The 22,186-nt window shown below is 40.6% G+C and overlaps 1 protein-coding gene across 2 annotated transcripts; it reads right to left on the bottom strand.

Annotated features, from left to right (window-relative positions):
* Window positions 1-943: 943 nt before the first annotated feature.
* Window positions 944-22,179, bottom strand: Sdhaf2 (succinate dehydrogenase complex assembly factor 2). 2 transcript variants are annotated; one of them, XM_076847319.1, is made up of 4 exons: window positions 22,075-22,179; window positions 15,612-15,829; window positions 15,424-15,533; window positions 944-1,677 (listed from the first exon to the last, which is right to left on the bottom strand). In XM_076847319.1, exons 1-4 carry the CDS (start codon window positions 22,108-22,110, stop codon window positions 1,547-1,549), a joined length of 495 nt encoding a protein of 164 aa, XP_076703434.1. In that variant the 5' UTR covers window positions 22,111-22,179; the 3' UTR covers window positions 944-1,546. The 2 variants fall into 2 exon arrangements, with proteins under 2 accessions (XP_076703434.1, XP_076703435.1); XM_076847320.1 differs by lacking the exon at window positions 22,075-22,179 and adding an exon at window positions 15,981-16,082.
* Window positions 22,180-22,186: the final 7 nt, after the last annotated feature.

The raw sequence follows: 22,186 nt of genomic DNA, 5'->3' as shown, positions 1-22,186 counted from the left end.
TTTCATCTCATCTGATCTCACCTATCCAAGACAGGCAGGATTACTGTGTCCAGGTTCACAGATGAGGAAACTCCATTAGCTTGGCCAGCGGTAAGCAATAGAGTCAGGATCTGAACTTCCGACCAGTGCACTGCAGTTTCTGGCCAACAAAAGCTACCTGGGTGGCCAGGTTCAGAGCTACTCTCTTCAGGAGCACTTAGTGGCCTTCCAGCCCGTGATAGAGGTCATATCTCAGAACTTAGTTTCTTCCCCAAGTTTCCCAAGTGCAGATTTCTACTAAATTTTCAGCAATAAGGTAAAGACTTTTAGCAAAAAGTTCACAAGCTATGTAGGCAGGCTGGATTACAGTAAATTCTGGCTTTTGACTAACTACCTGAACTTGTAGATTACTCACCCCCCCACCCCCACCCAGCCCAGCACCATGTGTCTGTGGGAGCACTATGCAGCTTCCATGAGATGGGGTAAGTAAGGGCTGGTTCCCTCCCTGGCTAGGGCCACTAAAGGGGGAGCCAGACCCACGCGGAGGCTCCAAGGGATTCACGGAACTCAACAATGCTGGGAATGTACTTCCTCCACGCAGCTCTGTGCTTATCAATTCTGGCCATCTTCTGGCCAACACTTAGATGCTCCCAGCCAGTCTGAGTGCCTGACTCAGTTCTAGCAGGTCTGAGGGCAAAGCCCCTCCACGAGACCACCTCTAGCAGCACAGAGCTCTCTGCAGAGGTTTCAGAACTAAACACTCCCAACTAATTCATTCTAACTACTGCATGTAATGTATTGTTACTATTTGACTAAAATAATTGTGAAGACTACAGAAATGAGGGGGAAAGGGTTACTTGGAAAGAAAACCTATGATTATGACCTTGCAAAACTCCATAAACATGACTATGGGTTATATGAGAATAGACAAAATGAAAATAATTGTGAGTTAGAAAACCGTCAATTTCCTTTTTTCAATATCCTTTAATATTCATGATCTTTCAACTTACAAAGTGCACGTTTTAAAAGAAATCTGATGATGAAGACGTTGACTCTTAGGCCCACGCCACTCCCGCATGCTGCCCTCATTCTGCCCGCTGTGTCTTTGACGGGTTCCACTCAGGGGGCAGAAAGGATCATCCCTGGTTGGAAGGGGGCACTTCACTTCTACAAAGCCCAGGGCCACTGGGGTGAAGGGGTGGGAGGGCAGCTTTTCATTCAGCACAGCCTGGCTAAGGCCTTTCACTGAGCACACCTGGGGCGGGAGAAAAGCAAGGCGCAGTCGCCTCTCCTACAGTGCCCTCTTGTGGCAGATCTGCACTACAGCAGCCAGACAAAGCAGGCTGAGTGCCCACAGCACTGACAAACTATATTACAGGCTCAGAGTCCAACAAAAAAATGTCAGTGCGAGTCACAGTGCACATTTACATGTCTGTCCTGGGAGAGAGATGTGTCCATCACTTGAGGGGGAAATGTCTAAGAGCAACAGGAAGCTGAGGCCAGTGTCATAAGTGGTTACCGTCCACAGCCAGAGTCCCAGGGCAGGCAGTGGTGCACAGTTCACAATTCAACGTGGCTTCTCAAAGAGGTATTCAAGATCTGGGGCACGCAGTCTCTGTTCTTTGTTTTTGTTTTTAGCAAAGTCTCTCAGCAGTGCCATGACTTCATTTTCAAATATTTCTGGGGCTGGTTTTGCTTCTGCAAGAGAATAGTGGGCAGAAAGAATTATGCCACAAGCAGCCAATGCTCAGACTAAAGTTTTTTTTGTACTGGGATTGAACTCAGGGGCACTCAACCACTGAGCCACATCCTCAGCCCTATTCTGTATTTCACTTAGAGACAGGGTCTCACTGAGTTGCTTAGCACCTCGCTTTTGTTGAGGCTAGCTTTGAACTTGTGATCCTCCTGCCTCAGCCTCCTGAGCTGCTGGGATTACAGGCATCAGCTCAGACTAAAGATCTTAAAACTTGAAACTCTGGCCTTGGCCAGGAACCACAGATAGATATACAGACTGTCTCCATTCCACTAAATATATGTAACATTAAACTACACCAGGGGTGACAAACCATGTCAGCCTCTATTTGTAAACAGTTATATGAAAACAGCCACTCCTATTTATTTGCACGTGATCTATAGGTTTCTTTTTTCTTTTGCATTACAATAGCAGAACTGAATGTGGTGACAGCATATGGCTGCAAGATTAAAACATTTACTATCTGGTTCTCTATGAACAAATTTGCTGACTCTAGACCTGCTCAATTTTGGCTCTACTATTTTGCTTTACATTTAGTCTGTCAGTTGTTTTCTGCGTACAGTAGTCCCACATGTCCTATAGTTTCATTATCCATGGTTTTAGTTACCTGTCAGAAATATTACATGGAAAGTTCCAGAAATAAACAATTCATAAGTTGTTTTTTTTTTTTTTGAGAGAGAGAGAGAGAATTTTTTTAATATTTATTTTTTAGTTTTTGGCGGACACAACATCTTTGTTTGTATGTGGTGCTGAGGATCGAACCCGGGCCGCAAGCATGCCAGGCGAGCGCGCTACCGCTTGAGCCACATCCCCAGCCCAATTCATAAGTTTTAAATTGCATGTTATGCCAAGTAGCATGATGAAATCTCATATCATCTTGCTCTAGCCCACCTTAGATATGAATCACCCTTTATCCAGTGTATCCATGCTATACCCACCCATCAGTCACTCAGTAGCTGTTCTTTTCAGATTGACTGTAAATTTCTATTTACTTAATAATGACCCCAAAGGATAAATGTAGTGATACAAAGGAGGCACCAGGGCATAAAACTCAGGAGGACAGATTAACTTTGGTACTATGCAGCGACACCGCAGAGCACATAGGGAAAACATAGGCTATCCAGGATTCGGTATTACCTAGTTTCAGGCCTCCACTGGGATCCTGAAATGTATTCCCCATTGCAAAGAGGGATTAATGAATTGTGTTTCCTCTATACATTCCCTCAAATAAAAGCTCTTTATCCGTTAGAAGTCCTTGGTTATAAGTGAAAAAAACTAAATAACTCTAGCAACTGAAGCACAAAGGAATTTATTGGAGGATTATTAGAACTCATAAAACTAACCCGAACCTGGAAAACCACATGTCGGTGAGCAGGCAACAAGGCAGCACGGAGAGCAGAAAAACAAGAGTGCCAGGCTCAGCCAAGCAGCGGCAATCAGGTGGTGCGCTGCCAGCGCCAGTCTGTCTTTCACCTTTGCTTAAGATGCCAATTAGAGGGGGGCCGGGGCTATAGCTCAGTTGGTAGAGTGCCTGCCTAGCATTCACAAGGTCCTGGGTTCAATCCTCAGCACTACCACCCACACACGCACACACACACACACACACACACACACACACACACACACGCACACACACACACACACACACACACGATGCCAATTAGAAACAAAGCCTCTCACTGGCAAAGCTTAGGTAAGGCACTCCAGAATTACCCACCCATCAAGACTAAGTACAACGCTAGGGAGGGAATTCCTTGAAACTAAGTTAGATTCCCCCCAACTCAGCACAGGGTTGGGCTGGTAAGTGTCCTGGGCTTTTTGTGACAATGGACTCCTCAAGGAAAAGGGGGACCCAAGAAATCTAGGCCTCCTCCTAGCATGTAGGAAGTTGGAAAGAACATCAAGTTCAGTTAACAATAAGGAAAAGCCAGAAAATGAGAAATATCATGACTTTTCTTGAAGTTGTCGGAGAGCTGGGGTCACGAGGCAACCAAACTAATGGATAAGGAATGAGAAGCCCTCAGAGGGAAAGCTGCTCCATTCTTCTCACCTGTCAGGGCACAGGGCGAAGACGCTGGGTGGGATCCAAACAGATGAGAAGAAGTCAGTAAAACTTCTAGGAACGTGTGTGCTGGCCTGAGCCCTGGGAGCCGCACAGCCAAGGAGAGCTCGCACCCTCTCGCGGGTTCTTCCTATGAAGTCTCCGCTGGCACCTCCTGATGAAGACGGTAAGGAGCAGGAGGCTGGCGGAAGCTCCCTCAGTGACCCAGCCCATAAAGGGGGAGTAGCCCAGGTGGTAAAAGAGCACAAGGCCCAGGCCAGGTCCTCCTTCTCTACAGAACAAAAGCCTCCAGTGACCAAGTACAGGCAAGAAAACCCTGTCTCCCACAGCGTGCAGGGGAGGACCCACGCAGACTGGAAGAAGGGTGAAAGAACAACAAGAAACTCTAACCCCTGGGAGGGGACAGCATCACTGAAAACTACAGCTCCAGGAGCCAGGCCCACGGATGACCTGAAGCCTAGGCTGCACAGGGATAAGAAGGAAGGCCCTCCCAACTACTCCTCCCCCAGACTAGCAAGCACCACGAGGAAAGCACCAGGGATTTACCCCTGGGGGAGGGCAAAACAAAGAGAGCATCCGTGTGGGGCACAAAAAGTACAGGGAAGACGGAGAGTTGAGGGCAGAACAGGAATATGGAGAAATGCCCTGGGAAACAGCTTGTACCCCGAGCACTAGAAGCTGGTGATGCTCAGAAACCAAACCAACCCAAACAGAGAGCTTGTCTTCTAATCCACTGACTTGATCCTCTGTAGAACAGCCTAGGAGAAGTACGCCCACTTCAAGGCATAATAAACCCCCCAGCCACAGTCTCTAATGTCTTACCCATGACATCAATATCAATTAAATATGATGATACACACAAAACAAATATACTATCAACACAAAGAAATCAACAGAAACAGACTCAAGGAGAACTCAGATGTTAGAACTAGGAGACGGGATTTAAAGCAACCATGACTGCCAGGCGTGGGGGCACATGCCTGTAATCTCAGTGACTGGGGAGGATTGCAAGTTCAAGGCCGGCTTCAAAACTCAGCAAAACCCATCTCAAAATAAAAAATAAAAAGAGCTAGAGATGTGGCTCAGTGGTTAAGCACCCTTGGGGGTCAATCCCTGGTACCCAAAACCCAAAAGTAAAAATAGAAATAAAATAACTATAACTCGTATTAAAGGTTCTAGTGGAAGAAGCAGACAAAATGTACAGACAGATGAAGAATTCCAACAGGGGGCCAGAAACTCTAAAAGTCAAATAGAAATGCTAAAAATAGATACGCAGACTGACTCAATAGGCTTATCCTGAGATTTGACATAAAGAAATAATCAGGAGGATAGGTCAAAAGATATCACCCAGTGCAAACTACCCAAGCAAACATTCAAAGAGTAAAAAACACAAATGAGAATCCAAAAACTGTGAGATATTAAATTGCCTAATCTAAATGCAAGTGAAATCCCAAAAGAAAAGGGAATGGATGACACAAAAGGGATAACAGTGAATTCTCCAACAAGAATGAAAGATACCAAAACACAGATCCAACAGAACCCCGTGTAGGATAAATGCCAAAACAAACGACACCCAGAAACATTGCTATAGTCTGGATCTATTCTTCAAAGGACAGTGTCCACTATGTGTTAAAGGCTTTGTCCCACCAGGTACTGTTGAGAGGTGGCGCAAACTTTTAAGAGGCAGGGCCCACTGGAGGTCTTCTGGTCACTGGGGCAAGCTCTTGAAGAAGACAGTGGAAAGCCAGCCTCCCTGACTGCCCAAGCCCTTGCCCAGTTTCCTGACTATGGTGAGCCCTTTGCTTTGCTGGCTGCTTCTTGCCTTCATATCCTGCCTTGCCACAGGCCCAAAACCAATGGGCCAACTAACCATGGACTGAAACCTCCCAAACTGTGAGCCAAATAAGCCTTTCCAAAGTGAGGTGTGGTGGAACATGTGCACGGTCCCAGCTCCTCAGGAGGCTGAAGCAGGAGGATGCTTGAGTCTAGGAGTTCAGAGCCAGCCTGGGAAGCCCTCTCTTGGTGCTGGGGGGTGGGAAGCCTGCATACATTATAGGCAAGTGCTCTACCACTGAGCTAAAACCTCAAGCCAAGACTTCATTTCTTAAATGTAAATAAGTTAAATTAAATAAAGCTTTTCTTTGTAAGTTGATCATCTCTGAGATAGTGACAGAAAACTAACACACACATCATATTCCAACAGCTACAAACTAATGATAAGATACTGAAAACATTCAGAAAGAAGATACATTATAGAGAAAGAAACAAAAGTACAATAGACCTCTTATCTGCAAGTAGGCAAACCAGAAAGCAGCACATTTCAACATTGTAGGAATCTGAAGCTGGTGAGGACTGAAAGGAAGTGAAGCAAAGACAAACCCAAGTGCAGCTAAACTCAGGTCAAGACAACTTGACTGTGCACACGAACGGCCTAGAAATAGAAGTGTGCCCGCATAAAGTGCCAGGGGAAAAAACCCATAAACTTACAACTCTATATCCAATGCCAAGAGAATTCCAAACAGCCAACTTGTACTACAAGAAATATCAAAGGCAGTTCTTCAGGCAGAAGGATTATGGTACCAGACAGAAACACAGATTTATATAAAGAAATTATTATCTCCAGAAATAGTTAAAATGAAGGAAAATATAAAATACATTTTGTATTCTTTTCCTTAGTTAGACTGTCCTAAGTAAAACAATAGAAACGTGCTATCGCTTACAGCATGGGTAAAAATACAGAGTACAACAATGAGCACCAGAGATGAGAGCAGGACCTGGTGTGTGCTGGGAAGCCTTGACATCACACACGAAGTCACATTTCCTTTTCTTTACAGTACTGGGGATGGAACCCAGGGTGAGCATATTCTAGGCCAGTGGTCTACCTCTAAGCCACATCCCTAGCCCTTTTATTTTTTGAGATAGGGTCTTACTAAGTTGCACAGGCTAATGTCAGACTTGCCACCCTCCTGCCTCAGTGTCCTGACTCACTGGGATTACAGGCACATGCTACTGCACCAGGCCTTTTTTGAGACAGGGTGTTGCTGTGCTGCCCAGATGGCCTCAACTCACAATCCTCCTGCCTCAGCTTCCCAAGTAGCTGGGATTCATATAATATTTCTTTTTTTTCCATTTATTCTTTATTTTCAAATTTTTTAGTTGTAGATGGGCACAATACTTTTATTTATTTTTATGTGGTGCTGAGGACTGAATGCAGTGCCTCACACACACACAAGGTGAGCGCTCTGCAACAACCACAGCCCCAATATTTCTTTTTCTTTATGCAGCGGGGACAGGGTATTGGGGATTGAGCTCAAGTGTGCTTTGCCACTGGGTTATATACCAGTTCGTTTTATTTTTTATCCTGAGACAGGGTTTGTCTGGAGTTGCTGAGGCTGGACTCAAACTTGTGATCCTCCTGCCCGAACCTCCCAAGCTGCTGGAATTACAGGGGTCCACCACGATGCCCAGCTTAGTCCTTTTGATTTTTATTTTGAGACAGGGTCTTGTCAACTTGCTGAGGCCAGACTAGAACTTGTGATCCTGTTTCAGCCTCCCAAGGAGGTTGGATTACAGGCATGCACCACCATGCCTGGTAGGATTCATATATTTTTTGAGGTCAGACTGTGACTAATTAAAAATGTATACTGTAGACCCAAAGGCAATTACTAAAAATAATGACAGAAATATAAAGAAACCAAAGAGTGGAGAAAAAAATGAAAGAATTTAAAAACTACACAGAAACAGAAGGAGAAAGGAACAAAGAACAGAAGAAACAGGAAACAACTAAAAAGACAGTAGATCTAAACTCAAACACGTTGATAATTCAATAAATATAAATGATCTAAACACAGCAGTGAAAAGATAGAGAGTATCGGATTGAATACAAAAGACACGATATTTGCTGTCTACAAAAATTCAATTTAAATACAAAAAAATGATAGTGTGTGGTATTATGATTTATGAATTTTGGTTTTCAATCCTGGTTCCTGGCCAAAATTCCCTTCCCAAGGCAGGCCACAGAAACTCACATTTCCCCCTTTCTATCTTGGAGCTGCCCATAAGCAGATTCTCTGACTCACCCTTGCCCACTAGTAGGTCATAAGGCCCTCCTCGTTCTGGGGATTGGGAGTAAGGGTCCTGCCACATACCTTAGAAGGAACAACACTACTCAGAAAGGCCAAGAAGAATCTGGACAGGCCTTGCTGAATTTCCCCACCTAGTCTACTAGCAATCATGGCTATGCAATGAATCTCCTTAAAACCCCAAAAGGACAGGACTCGAAGAACACACAGAGGGTCTTGGAGGGTGGCTTGCCTGGACAAGGCATGGAAGTTCCATGCCCCCTTCTCCCATGCCTCACCCTCTGCATCCACCTGTATCCTTTGACATTTCCTTTGCAACAAACCAGGAAATGTAACTGTTTCCATGAATTCTGTTGAGTCACTTGCATAAATTAACTGAACCCAAGTGGGGTGTTGTAGGAACTCTTGATTTATAGCTGATCAGTTACAGGTACAAGTAAAATAACCTGGGGCTTGCAACTAGCATCGGAAAGGGGGCAGGACATGGTCCTGGAGGCTGAACTCTCAAACCTGTGGGATCTGACACTAACTCCAGGTAGATATTGTCAGAATTAAATTCAAATCTTTGTTGACTGTGTGAGAGGACAGGGAAAATAAGACCTTTGTTTTTCTAACACAAAGATGACATTGTCTGACACTGATTTCAGTCTCACCTACAAAACCAAAAGCTAATAAATAGATATTGTTTAAAGTTGATAAGTTTGTGGTAATTGTTGTGTATCAACAGAAAACTAATATAGACAGAAAGCGACACACTACACAATGTTAGTGGACATTACCATCAGACATTTCAGAACCAGGAACACTATCAGCAATAAAAATAGACAAAATTAATAATAAATGATAAAGGAAGTGATTTATCAAGAAGATACAATAATCTTGCATATATTTTCACATAACATCACAGCTTCAAAATACAAGAAGCAAAAAATGAGAGAAGTAAAAGGAGCAAAAGACAAATTTAAAGTTATAGCTAGAAACTTCGATATCACTCCCTGAATAAGTGAGAGAAAGTGCTCAGAAAACACCTGAAGAACAATATCAACCAACCTGATCTGGTTGATGCTTATAGAACACATTACCCCCAAGTAGAAAACACATTATGTTCAAGTGTACATGGGATATTTATCAAGATACCCACATTTCAGGTTATGAAATGGATTTAAAACTAAGTCTGGAAAATACCTGAAATTTAAACAACATACTTATAAGTAATATAAGTACTTATAAGTATGTTGTTTAAATAATATAATTTAAGTAATATAATTTCTCTTGTGACTTTCTCTTTGACCCGGGTCAAAGAGAAAGTCACAAGAGAAACTGAAGGAAAATGAAAGCATAACACATCAAAGTATGTAATATGCCACCAAAGCAGTGTTTAAAGGGTAATCTATGGTGTCAAATGCTTATGAGAAAGAATGAGCTTTCTCCAATGAGCTCAGCTATTACATTAAGAAACTAGAGGGGCTCAGGTTGTGGCTCAGTGGCAGAGCACTTGCCTCACACACGTGAGGCACTGGGTTCAATTCTCAGTACCACATAAAAATAAGTAAAATAAAGATATTAAAAAAAAAGAGGTAAAAGTTATTAAAAAAAAAAAACTAGAAAAAGAAAATTAAGCCCCAGGCAAGCAAAAGAAAGGAAAGAATACAAAAATCAATGAAATTGAAAACAGAAACAATAAAGGAAAAATAAATGAAATAAACAGCTACTTCTTTGAAAAGACAAATAAGATGACAACTTCTGACAGAGACTGATCAAAAAAAAAAGGGGGGGAAACTCACAAATTTCTAACAATAGAAATAAAAGGATACCACTACTGCTTCTCAGACATAAGAGAAAAAAACATTAGGAACAATGTAATGTCTATATGTTTGAAATGGCAAATATTTGGAAGACAATTACCCAATCTCACCCTAGAAGAAATAACCATAATCAGTTAATCTCCATTATCAAGAAAAAACAACAAAAATTTACTTTACAGTTAAAAGATTTCCATCAAAGATAATCCCAGGCCCACATAGTGTCATTAGCAAATTCTATCAAACAATTTAAGGAGGAGATAACACTAATTCTACACATTTTACATTAGAAAATGGAAGAGGAAAGAGTACTTCATTTTGTCAAGATAGCACTACTCTGATCAAAACCAGATGACAACATTACAAGACTGCTACACACGGGGCTGGGGTTGTGGTTCACAGGTAGAGCGCTCACCTAGCATGCTTGAGGCACTGGGTTCAATCCTCAGCATCACATAAAAATAATAAAATAAAGGTATTGTGTCCACCTACAACTAAAAATATATATATTTTAAAAGAAAAGACTATTATACACCAAAATCCTTCAATGGAGACAGATACAAAGATCTTCAAGTATTAGCAAATCAAATCCAGCAATCTGTATCATGACTATGTGATATTTTTTTAAAAAGAGAGAGACAGAGAGAGAGAGAGAGAGAGAGAGAGAGAGAGAGAGAGAGGGAGAACTTTTTAATATTTATTTTTCAGTGGACACGACATCTTTATTTATTTATTTTTTTTATGTGGTGCTGAGGATCGAACCTAGCGCCCCACATATGCCAGGCGAGTGTGGCTTGAGCCACATCCCCAGCCTACTCCCCAGCCTACTATGTGATATTTATCCTTGGAATGCAAGACTGGCTCAGGATTTGAAAATCAGTCAACAATTTATCATATTAGTAAACTTAGGGGAAAACATCACATCACTAAAGAAATGATCATCACAATAGGTGCACAGAAAGCACTTCACAAAATTCAACATCCACTCATGATAAAATACTCAATATACTAGAAACAGAAGGAAATTTTTTCAATCTGATAAAAGACATTTACAACTAATCTACAGCTAACACACTCAAAGGTGTTAGACTGGGTCTGGATATTAAAGTTGGAACAGGCAAAGACACTTGCTCTCACCACTGGTATTCAACATGATACCTGAGGTTCTAGACAGTGCAATAATAAAGCAAGAAAAACATATAAAAGGCATATAGATTGGAAAGGGAAAAAAAAAAAAACTACCTCTATTCACACATGGCACTGACCATCTCCATAGAAAACCACAAAGTATGTACAAAGAAACTTCCATACTACGTTTGGTAAGGCCTTAGATATGAATCGATATTAAAAAAAAATCAATTGTTTCTCTACATTCTAGCAATAAACAATTGAAATTGAAAAAAAAAATAAAGTACGCTTTATAATTGAATGTGGTGGCACACCCCTATAATTCCAGTAACTCAGGAGGCTGAGGCAGGAGTTTTGAACTTTACAAATTCAAAGTCAGCCTCACCTGCCTCAAAAAATTGAAAAGGTCTGAGAATGTAGCTCAGTGGTAAAGTGCCCCTGGGTTAAATTCCCAGTACCAAAAAGTACAATTTCTAATAAAACCCAAAATACATGAAATATCTAGATATAAATCAACAAAATATGGTGAGAACCATGAAACACTGAATGCTATGGGCCCCTACTGATCTCTGCCTCCTAGACTCCCCTAGAGTGTGGGCCACCTAATGACTTGATTCTAACCAACAGAACAAGGCAAAGGTGTTGGAATGTCACTTCTGTGTTTAGGTTCAGAACATGGTGGCTTCCATCTTGTTGGAGGACTCATTTCTCTCTAATCTCTCATGCTCTGCTGATGCCTATGGAGAGGTTTTTGTGACAAGAAATGGAGGGTGACTTCCTAGCAAAAAACTGAGACCCTCAATGGAAAAGTCCGTGAGGAACTGAAGCCTGCCAACACCAGAATACCAAGATGAGAATGAAAGCAGACCCCTCCCTAGTAAGGCCTCCAGATGAGACTGGACCATGGGCTGACACCTTGACTGCAACCTCATAAAGCCTGGATTCCAGGCCCAGAGAAATTGTTAAGATAAATGTCAATTGCTTTAAACCTTTCAGTTTGGATGATTGTATAAAACTGGTACACTGATGAAAGAAATTCAAAAAGACCTAAATAAATGCAGTAATATCTTTGCAAATCAAAAATTATTAACTTCACACAACCGCAATCAAAATCCAAGTAGATTTTTTTTTTTTTTTTTGGTGGTACCAGGGATTGAGCCTAGGGATTTTATTTCTTAAAGCAAAAATAAGATTTGGTCTGATGGTACACACCAATAATCCCAGCTACTCAGAAGGCAGAGGAAGGAGTAACTCAAGTTCAAGGTCAGTTTGAGTAACTTAGCAAGACCCTGTCTTAAAATAAGAAACTAGGATGACTGACTTGCATACTTGAGGCCCTGGCTTCCATCCCCAGCACAGGAAAAAAAAAAAAAGAAAAGAAATTAAAAAAAAAAAAATCAAACAGCTTTAATATTCTTAGAAGAGAAAATCTTTGTGACTTTAGACTGGCAGAGTTCTTCTAATAATATCAAAAGCAAAAACCAAGCTGGTGTTGTGATGCATGCCTGTAATTCCATCTACTCCGGTAGCTACTGTAGGAGGATCCTAAGTTTGCAGCCATCTTGGGAACTCAGTGAGACCTTATCTCAAAATGAAATAAAAAGCTGGGCGCTGTCATGCACGCCTGTAATCCCAGTGGCTCAGGAGGATGAGGCAGGAGGATTGCAAGTTCAAAGTCAGCCTCAGCAATGGAAAGGCACTTAGCAACTCATGAGACCCAGTCTCTAAATAAAATACAAAAAAAAGGGCATGAATATGACTCAGTGGTAGAATGCCTCTGAGTTCAATCCCCAGGACTCCCCCAAATTAAATAAATTAATCATTAAAATGAAAAGATCTGGAGATGTAGCTTAGTGTAAAAGCCCCCAGGTTCAATCCATAGCATGTGCACGTGCACACACACACACATGTGTGCACACACACACACACACAAGCCACAATCCATTAAAATTGTACTATACCAAATTAAAAACTGCTCCATTACATTGTTAAGAAAATGAAAAGACAAATATTTGCAAGACACATATCTGATAAAAGATTTGAAATCAAAGTAACGCAAGAATCCTCAACTCAATAAGAAAACAAACCACACAATTTAATAAAAATGGTAATGGTGGTAGGATATCCGAAGAGAAGCATCAACAAAGATGTATACAATGGTAAATAAATGCTTGAAAAGATCCTCAATATTCTTAGTTATTAGAAACATGGCAATTAAAACATCACTGTAGTTCTTTCCACTATATATTTCTGGGAATGGTGAATAACCAAAATGCTGGTAACATGAAGAATTGATGAAAATGAAGAGCATCAATCCCTTCCTTCACATCCAGTCCCTGGTAATCATTGATTCTGTTTTCTGTTCCTAATGTTTTGCTTTTTCCAGAAAATCATATAAACACAATCACACAATAGGTACTCCTTGAATCTGGCTTCTTTCACTTAACAGAGAAGGCGAGAAACTAAGGTTTACAGCCTAATTTTGTAATGGCCTGTGTGCTAAGAATAATTATTAAATGGCTGGAGAGAAAAAAAAAAATCAAAAGAAGATTACTTCATGACATGAAAATTATATGAAATCTAAAATGCAGTTAAGGAATTACAATAGAGACTACATAGCCTAAAATATTTACTATCTGGTCTATTACAAAAGACATTACAAATTTAAACATACACTTACTTTATGATCCAGTAAGCCTTCTCCTGGGTATTTACTCAAGAACAACTAAAACTTATGTTCACAAAATCTGTATGCAATTGTTTATGGCAGCTTTATTGGTAATGCCTACAACTGGAAAGAACTCCAACGTCTCTCAACTGATCAATGGATAAATAAACTGTGGAATACCCACATACCAGAATATCACAACAATACAAAAGAATGAATTAATGATATAAATAACAACATGGATGGACCTCAAATGTATTATATTAAGTCAACACACCTGTACTGTAAAGGGCCAGAGTAAATAATTCAGGCTTTGTGGGCTTTCCAATAGTTAATCACATAAGCTTCTACACTCATTCTTCATACTTAGAACTTACAGGATGGCTTCAATTTCCTGATATTAATAGTCACACATTGCTTAATGACAGACATATGTTCTGAGAACTGTGTCAGTAGGTGACTTTACTACTGGGAAATCATGAAGAGTACTTATACAAACCTAGATGGCAAAGTGTATACTTAACCTAGATTATAATCTTATGAACTACTCATACAGAAAAGTTATACAGTACATGACTGTACTAAGACACAGAAACAAGATACCCAGGGTGTAGCACAAATGGAGATGTCACCTAATATCCATTCTCCTATTTTCATTGATAACAAAAGCCCCCGTGTAGTTAGGTGCTTGGAATAGACTATATTATTTCTTCCTCTTAGCTAGATGTAGCTGTGTAACTGAGCGATAGTTAATGGAAATAACGGACAGGACAGATAAAGCTTCAACATGCTGAGGATGAAGGAGCAGCAATTCAGGCGGAATATGGAACTCATGACTTTTTAATAACGCACCAGTAATATCATAGAACACAGAATGGACATAAACACAGCCTTTAAACAACCTGAATTCTGGCTCATAGGCAGGTCTGAAACTTATGGTCTATCTATGTAGAGCTTAAGATAGTTGTCCACAGCAACAAGAAACTGAGTGTTACAGGAACCTTGGGAGGTCCAGACAGCATCAACCAGAGATAGGAGACACTCGTGACACAGTGGCCTGCAGTTCAAAAATAACTTCTTGATTTTATTTGCACCTGTTTGTTCTCATTTCCTTAAAACTCCCCTTTAGAAATGCAAATGCTAGCCCTGAGCATCAAGATTTACTTTGAATGACTATCTTCCCACTTCTCTATCAGTCAGCTTTTCAAATAGTTGCCTTTTTTGCCTTAATATCTCATCTCTCAACTTAACTCGCCTGTCCTATGATAAGCAGCCGGACTTGGGACTAGTAACAGTTTTTCTCCATTCCCAGCCTGGTGGTTCTTCAATCTTCCCTTTGATCCGTGAGCTTCACCTATGCTTCCACTAAGTTCTCTTTATTTTTTTTGGTACTGGGGATTAAAACCAGGGGCACTTTACCATTGAGCCACATCCCCAGCCCTTTTTATATTTTATTTAGAGACAGGGGCTCACTGAGTTGCTTAGGGCCTTGCTAAGCTGCTGAGACTGGCTTTGAACTCTCAATCTTCCTGCCTCTTTCTTCTGAGCCTCTGGGATTACAGGTGTGTGCCGCAGCACCCAGCTCTAAGTTCCCCTTTTGCTTAAGTTATAGTAAGTTTCTCTCTCTTGCAACCAAAGAACTTTAACTGATAAAAAATTCTGCGCATTTTGGAAACATTTGCAGTGTTTAAATGAGTGCCTATAACATGAATGAAAGAAGAAAAACTACCTAGAGGGGCTGGGGATGTGGCTCAAGTGGTAGCGCGCACGTCTGGCATGCGTGCAGACCGGGTTCGATCCTCAGCACCACATACAAACAAAGATGTTGCGTCTGCCAAAAACTAAGAAATAAAATATTAAAAAAAGAAAAACTACCTAGGATATAATTTCAGACTCAAATCAGCTAAGTCATCTTATTTTCACATTAGTCTGCTTATCACGATAAGTACCTGTGGCCCAGTAGTAAATATCCCAGTCATTACTAGGCTCATTAATCAGGCGATCATAGAGGTTCAGCTGCTTCTCCGTCATGTGATGCAGATATTCTTTAGCAAAGAGGCTAAAAACAAGAAAGAGAGAGGTTACAAAGACTACCTCCAGTCAAAGAGAATTGACACCCAGGGTGCTGTGCCCCTACCTAAGGAGAATGCAGTTTTCCAACATCCCCCTCTTTCTGCTCTCATACAGCAGGCGGGCTCTTTTGGTTTCTATGGATTCATCAGTTCTCTCCTGCCAAGGAGGCAAAGGGATTTCAATCAAGTCCTTTTGAGAATCTGTTGGGCTGTCACCTCTGTAGAAGCGTCTGAATGATGTCACACTGAGCGAAGGAGACAACAGGCTGAGCCTTGGCAGCATCTGAAAAAAACCAACCACAAACATCTTTAAAATAACCAAGACTATCATCACTGTCATTTAGCCAACATTTACAGTTGTGCTGGGTGCTGCAGTAGGTGCTCAATTATATTTTTATTTAGTTGTGGGGAAGCTGTGCTGATATTGTCCTTACTTTACAGTCTAGGAATCCAGGAATCTGAGGAATCCAGGAATTCAAGGCTCAGAGAGGATAAACAGTCTTCCAAATAGAACTGCAAAACACATCTTAGCCAATCTTTCCAGAAATTGTCCCAGCAGAAATATTTTCTCTTTCCTTTACATTCCTTTAAAAGTCTTACAGTACAGTTTGTATTCTAGTCATTCAACTGTGTTGAAAGCTGAGGATACACAGATGGTATGGTCCCTAATCTCCCAAAGGATACAATCTAGAGAAAGGCTTTTTAGGGAGCTGCGTGGGAGACTGGTTTCTGTCTTGCCTAACCCAGAGCACTGGCAGCCCTGGCATACCAGAGAAGTCCAGGGACCAATGAAAATAAGAGAGCTGAGCAACTTGCAGTAGTTCCAAGCATCACACTCAGATATCAGAGGGAACAAGAAATCATGAATGCCTGAAAAAAAAAACAACTGTGAAGTACTTGAATTGGAAAATTTATACCCATTAAGTCTAGAAAAAGACACATCCACAGAAAAGGACTGAAGCCCCTAGAATCTTTAACCAGGCTGACTGATAAGGTCTTTCCTTGAACTAAGCCAATCCACATAGACCAGAAGAGGAGGATGCTTTTTAAATGCACATATGCCGATGAAAATTTGTAAAGTAGAAGAATAAACAGGGGAACATGGTTCAATCCCAAGGACCAAAATAAGTCTCCAGAAACTGACCCTAGAGAATCAGAGGTATATAAACCACCAAATGAAATTCAAAATGACTGTCACAAAGATGTTTGGAGGATGTTGCTTGATCAAAATGAGAATTTCAGTTATTTGAAGCTAAATACAATAACTGAATTGATAAAATTCACTAGAAGTGTTCAAGGGCACACTTGATCAAGTGGAAGAACCAACAAATTAAGACAGGCCATTTGAAATTACTATATCAGAGGAACAGAATTTTAAAAAGAAAGAGTAAAGAAAACATAGGGGACTTAGAGGACACCATCAAGCAGACCAATGTTCACATTATGAGAGTCTAAAAAGAGGCAGAAATCTTATTTAAATAAATAATGGCTGAAAACTTCCAAATTTTGGGGGAAATGGGTATCTAGATTCAAGAAGTCCAAGAGACCCTAACTAGCACATACCCAGAAAAGTTCACACCAAGATATATTATAACCAAACTGTGTACAGTCAGAAAAGACACGAGGAAATGTGCATGAACAAAGAAAGACCAGAGGACACAACAAGACAGTGCCATCTAAAAGCCAGACAGGCCTCTAGAGAAATCAAACCAACCAACATCTTGATCTTGGACCTTAGGTCTCTGAAACCTAGAGAAAATAAATTTGTTGTTTAAGCCACTTTCTGACAGAGGTGTTTTATTATGGTAGCCCAAGCAAATGAATATAGCATATAGAAAATTTAGTTTCTGAAGCCCCATCCTAAACATTTTGGATCAGAATCTCTAATACCTGGAAAATGCATTTTTAACAAGCCCTTTAAAGGACTCTGGTATACACTGAGGCAGGGATTCCTACTTTCTGCTTGATGATGTTTTTTAAGTCCCCTACATTTTCTTTTCTCTTTCTTCTTAAAATTCTGTTCCTCTGATGCAGTAATTTCAAATGGCTAGTCTTAGTCTGTGCGTTCTTCTGTTCCATCAAGTGCGTCCTTGAACACCTCTAGTGAATTTTTTCAATTCAATTATTGTATTTAGCTTCATTCTTAAATACTATTAACTGAAATTCTCATTTTGTTCGAACATCATCTTCCTGAGCTTGTCGAAGTTGTGTTAAAGCAATGACTGGGATATTTACTACTGGGCCATAGGTGCTGGTCATGATAAGCAGACTAATGTTACTTACAGTAACACAACTGGCTGAGCAATTTCTATAAAAATTAAAGAGGATGGGGAGGATTATCATCATCAGTGTGGGGAAATTGTTCTAATAATTTGGATCTCTCATTCTGGCCAAATTTCATGCTTTAAAAAAAATTTTTTTTTGAGAAACCCTTACTAAGTTGCTGAGGCTGACCTTGAACTTGCAATCCTCCTGCCTCAGCCTCCTGAGTTAGCTGTTATTACAGGCAGGCAGCACTATACCTAGTTCATCCACTTTTTTTTTCCCGTTAGTATCAAGGCAGCATTTCAGAAATGGAGCAATATTAGGCATGGCATAGATCCATAAGTCCTAGGCAATTGTGCAGTACTAAGTATAAATTACTACTGAAAATTTATACTACACTATATTTGTGTTGTTGGGCTGGGGTTGTGGCTCAGCGGTAGAGCGATTATCTCACACATGCGAGGCCCTGGGTTCGATCCTCGGCACCACATAGATAAATAAAGATATTGTGTTCAACTACAACTAAAAAGTAAATATTTAAAAATTACATATATATATTTGTGTTATCTTTGTAGCCATCAATAGCTTTAAATTAAAAAAAAGTATGCTTCTCAAGTTCACGTTTATATCCTTTGTTAATTAAAAATAATTGTTTTGCTGGGTGAAGTTGCGCACAACTATAATGCCAGCAGCTTGGGAGGCTGAGATAGGAGGATTGCGAGTTCAAAGCCAGCCTCAGCATCTCGAGGTGCTAAGCAACTTAGTGAGACCCTGTCTATAAATAAAATATAAAATAGAGCTGGAGATGTGGCTCAGTGGTTGAGCGAACCTGAGTTCAATCCCCAGTATTAAAAAAAAAAAAAAAAAAAAAATTGTTTTTCCAAAAAGAAATTATCAAAAATCAAAGATGAAAGAATCTTGCAAGCAACAAGAAAGAATCCCCCATAAGACTATCAGGAGTTCTTAACAGAAATATTGCAGGCTAGAAGTGGGGTGATAATTTTAAAATGCTGAAAGAAAAACAAAATACTGACCAAACAAACTACATCTGGTAAACTGTCCTTCAAAAGTATAGGTGAAACCATGAGTAGTGGAACATGCCTGTCATCATGTAGCTCAGGAGGTTGAGGCAGAAAGACTGAGAGTTCAAAGCCAGCCTCAGCAACTTAGCGAGATCCTATCTCTAAATAAAATACAAAAAGGGGCTGGGGATGTGTCTCAGTGCCCCTGGGTTCAATCCCCAATTGAAAAAAAAAAAAAATGTATAGGTGAAGTAAAGATATTCCAAGATGAATGAAAACTAGGAGACTTCATCACCACTATTCCTGATTTATAATCTGACTTATAAGAAATGCTGAACATGGGCTGGGGATACAGCTTAGTTGGTAGAGTGCTTGCCTCACATGCACAAGACCCTGGGGTTCAATCCCTGTAATCACACACACAAAAAAAAGACATGCTGAACAGAGAAATACTTAACATCCTGTCAAGTAGAAATGACAATATGCTGGATAGTAAAACAATAACATATGAAAGTATAAAACTCACTGGTAAAGTTAATACATAGAATGATAAAAAATACTGGCTGTCTGGGCACACTAGCATATGTCTGTAATTCCAGCTCAGGAGGCAGAGGAAGGAGGACGGCAAGTTCAAGTCCAGCTTGGGCAACTTAGGGAGACTGTTTCTCAAAATAAAAAAGGGCTGGGGAATGTAGGTTAGTGGTAAAGTGCCCATGGGTTCAATCCCCAGTACTCCCCTTCCCTGCCCCCAAAAGTTAACACTGTAAATGGATGGAAATCACTTTTATTGGGGGAAGTGGTCCTGCTAGGTTGCCCAGGCTAGTCTTGAACTCCTGGGTTCTAGGATCTTCCTTTTTCAACCTCCCAAAAAACTGGAACTACAAGAGGATCCCTTTGTAAATCACTTTTCATTCTGATGTAGAAATTAAATATAAAATGTATAAAAAACACTGAGTCTATAAAAATATTAATGGATATATAACATAAAAAAGTATATGTTGTGGACTGGGGCTGTGGTTCAGTGGTAGAGCACTCACTTGGCACTGGGTTTGATCCTCAGCACCACATAAAAATAAAATAAAGGTATTGTATCCACCTACAACTAAAAAAATACATATTTTTTAAAAAGTATACTTGTGACCTCAATAACACAAAAGGGGGAAGTAAAAGAGCAGAGTTTTTGTATGAAAGTGAAATTAAATTATCCGGTTAAAATAGATTGTTAGAAGACGTTTCATGTAACCCCACTGGTAACCACAAAGAAAACACCTATAGAGGACACACAAAAGAAAATGAGAAATCAAATCAAGAGTAGGAAAAAAAAAAAAATCAATGGATGACAGCAAGAAGTGGAAAACAGGGACAAAAGAGCTACAAGATGGAAAACAAAAAATGACAACTCCTTCCTTATAGTAATACCTACAGTAATTAAATGTAGATGGATTAAACTTCTTAATCAAAAGATATGAAGTGATCCAACAGATGAAAACAAAATAAAACACACATACAAACAAACGACACCCAACTTCCAGCCAGGCACAGTGGCACCTGTAATCCCAGTGGCTCAGGAGGCTGAGGCAGGAGGACCGCAAGTTCAAAGCCTGCCTCAGCAAAAGCAAGGTGCTAATCAATTCAGTGAGACCCTGTCTCTACATAAAATACAAAATAGAGCTGAGAATGTGGCTCAGTGGTCAAGTGCCCCTGAGTTCAATCCCGAATACCAAAACAAACAAAGAAAGAAAGAAACCCAAACTCCAACAATAACCTGTCTATAAAAGACTCACTTTAGCTTTAAGGACACATACGGATAAATACAGTGAAAGGATGGAAAATGATACCTCATACAAATGGCATCCAAGAGAGCACTGATATCAGGAAAAGAAAACACTTGGTCAAAAATTGTCATAAGGGGCTGGGATTGTGGCTTAGCAGTAGAGCACTCCCCTAGCACAGGCAGGACCCGTGTTCGATCCTCAGCACCACATAAAAATGAAGGCACTGTGTTGTGTCCATTTACACCTAAAAAAAATGGATATTTAAAAAAAAACTGTCATAAGACAAAGCTGTTAAACAATAATAATAATAATGATGATATAATAATGATATAATAATTATGAACATATAAGCACCTAACATTACAGCATCCAAATATATGAAGCAAACATTGGTAGAACTGAAGGGGAAAAAATAGCAACAAAGGATAATACCCCACTTTTAAAAATGGACAAACCATCCAAGCAGGGGATCAAAAAGAAAATAGAGGAATTGAATAACACTGTAAAACAAGTGTCACCAACAGACATATGTGAACATTCCATCCAACAACACAATACACATTCCTCTCAGTGCACAGGGAAATGAATATTCCCCAAGATAAATCACAAGCTATATCACAAAACAAATCTTAACATTCTTAAATTTAAGAAGACAAATCATACCAAGTATCTTTTCCAACTGCACAGGAATAAAACTGCAAATCAGTAGCAGAAGGAAATCTGGGAAATTAACAAGTATGTGGAAACTAAACTAACTGCCTCCACTACTGGGGACTGAATCCAGGGGGCGCTCTACCGCGGAACTACATCTTCAGCCCTTGTTTTTATTTTTTATTCTCTAGAGGTAAGGTCTTGCTAAATGCCCAAGCTGGCCTCGAACTTTCGATCCTCCTGCCTCAGCTTCCGGAGAAGCTTGGATTAAGGGCTTGCTCCACCTCACCTGGCTACAGTATACTCTTGAACAACCAAAAGGTCAAAGAAGAAATAGGCAAATTTAAAAGTATAAAAACCCAATATACAAAATATTATGAGATGCAATAAAAACAGCACTATGAGTAAGTCTTATAGTGGTGAATGCCTACATTAAAAAAAATAAAGAGCTCAAGGTACTATGGTGAAAGCACGACAGGCGCTTAAAAACTGGTAGGTAATTACGGGCGCACCCACAGACAGCTGGTCTACCTCTGCATGGGGCTAGGTGAGATCTGACTGGGTCAGTCTCGCACGATAACTGACCATTCAACCAGACATCACCAAGTATTACCAGTCGAGCACATCGAGGGCTCCCCAAAGGATGGAAGCGACCTGAATCTCCTAAGCTGTAGGATAGACCACGCTTTGGAAGTGCCCCTGATCTGGGCGATCGGGCAATTAAACGCTCCCTACAACCTCCACGATCACAGAAGACGACGAAATTCAGTCCCAGCTGCCACCCGCCCGGGACCTTAGAACCTCCGTTCTCTCACCCGCGCCACAGTCGGGAGCACGGTGAACACCGCCATTTTTCCCTACCCGTACCGGAAGCCTGCAATGCTGCACTTCCGGAAACTCCGAGCCGTCAGAACAGCCGACTTCGGC

Source organism: Callospermophilus lateralis, chromosome 2 (assembly GCF_048772815.1).
Source record: "Callospermophilus lateralis isolate mCalLat2 chromosome 2, mCalLat2.hap1, whole genome shotgun sequence".
In the NCBI taxonomy this organism is placed as follows: Eukaryota; Metazoa; Chordata; class Mammalia; order Rodentia; family Sciuridae; genus Callospermophilus; species Callospermophilus lateralis.
This window is presented reverse-complemented; position numbering and strand designations above follow the sequence as displayed.

Bases quoted from the DNA above. Each gene is read 5' to 3' on its own strand.
- Sdhaf2 (XM_076847319.1), bottom strand. From the start codon at position 22,110: ATGGCGGTGTTCACCGTGCTCCCGACTGTGGCGCGG. The intron at 15,534-15,611 runs GTAGGGGCACAG...TCTTGTTTTTAG, and splicing joins GAAAACTGCATTCTCCTTAG to CCTCTTTGCTAAAGAATATC. The intron at 1,678-15,423 runs GTACTTATCGTG...ATTCTCTTGCAG, and splicing joins TATTTACTACTGGGCCACAG to AAGCAAAACCAGCCCCAGAA.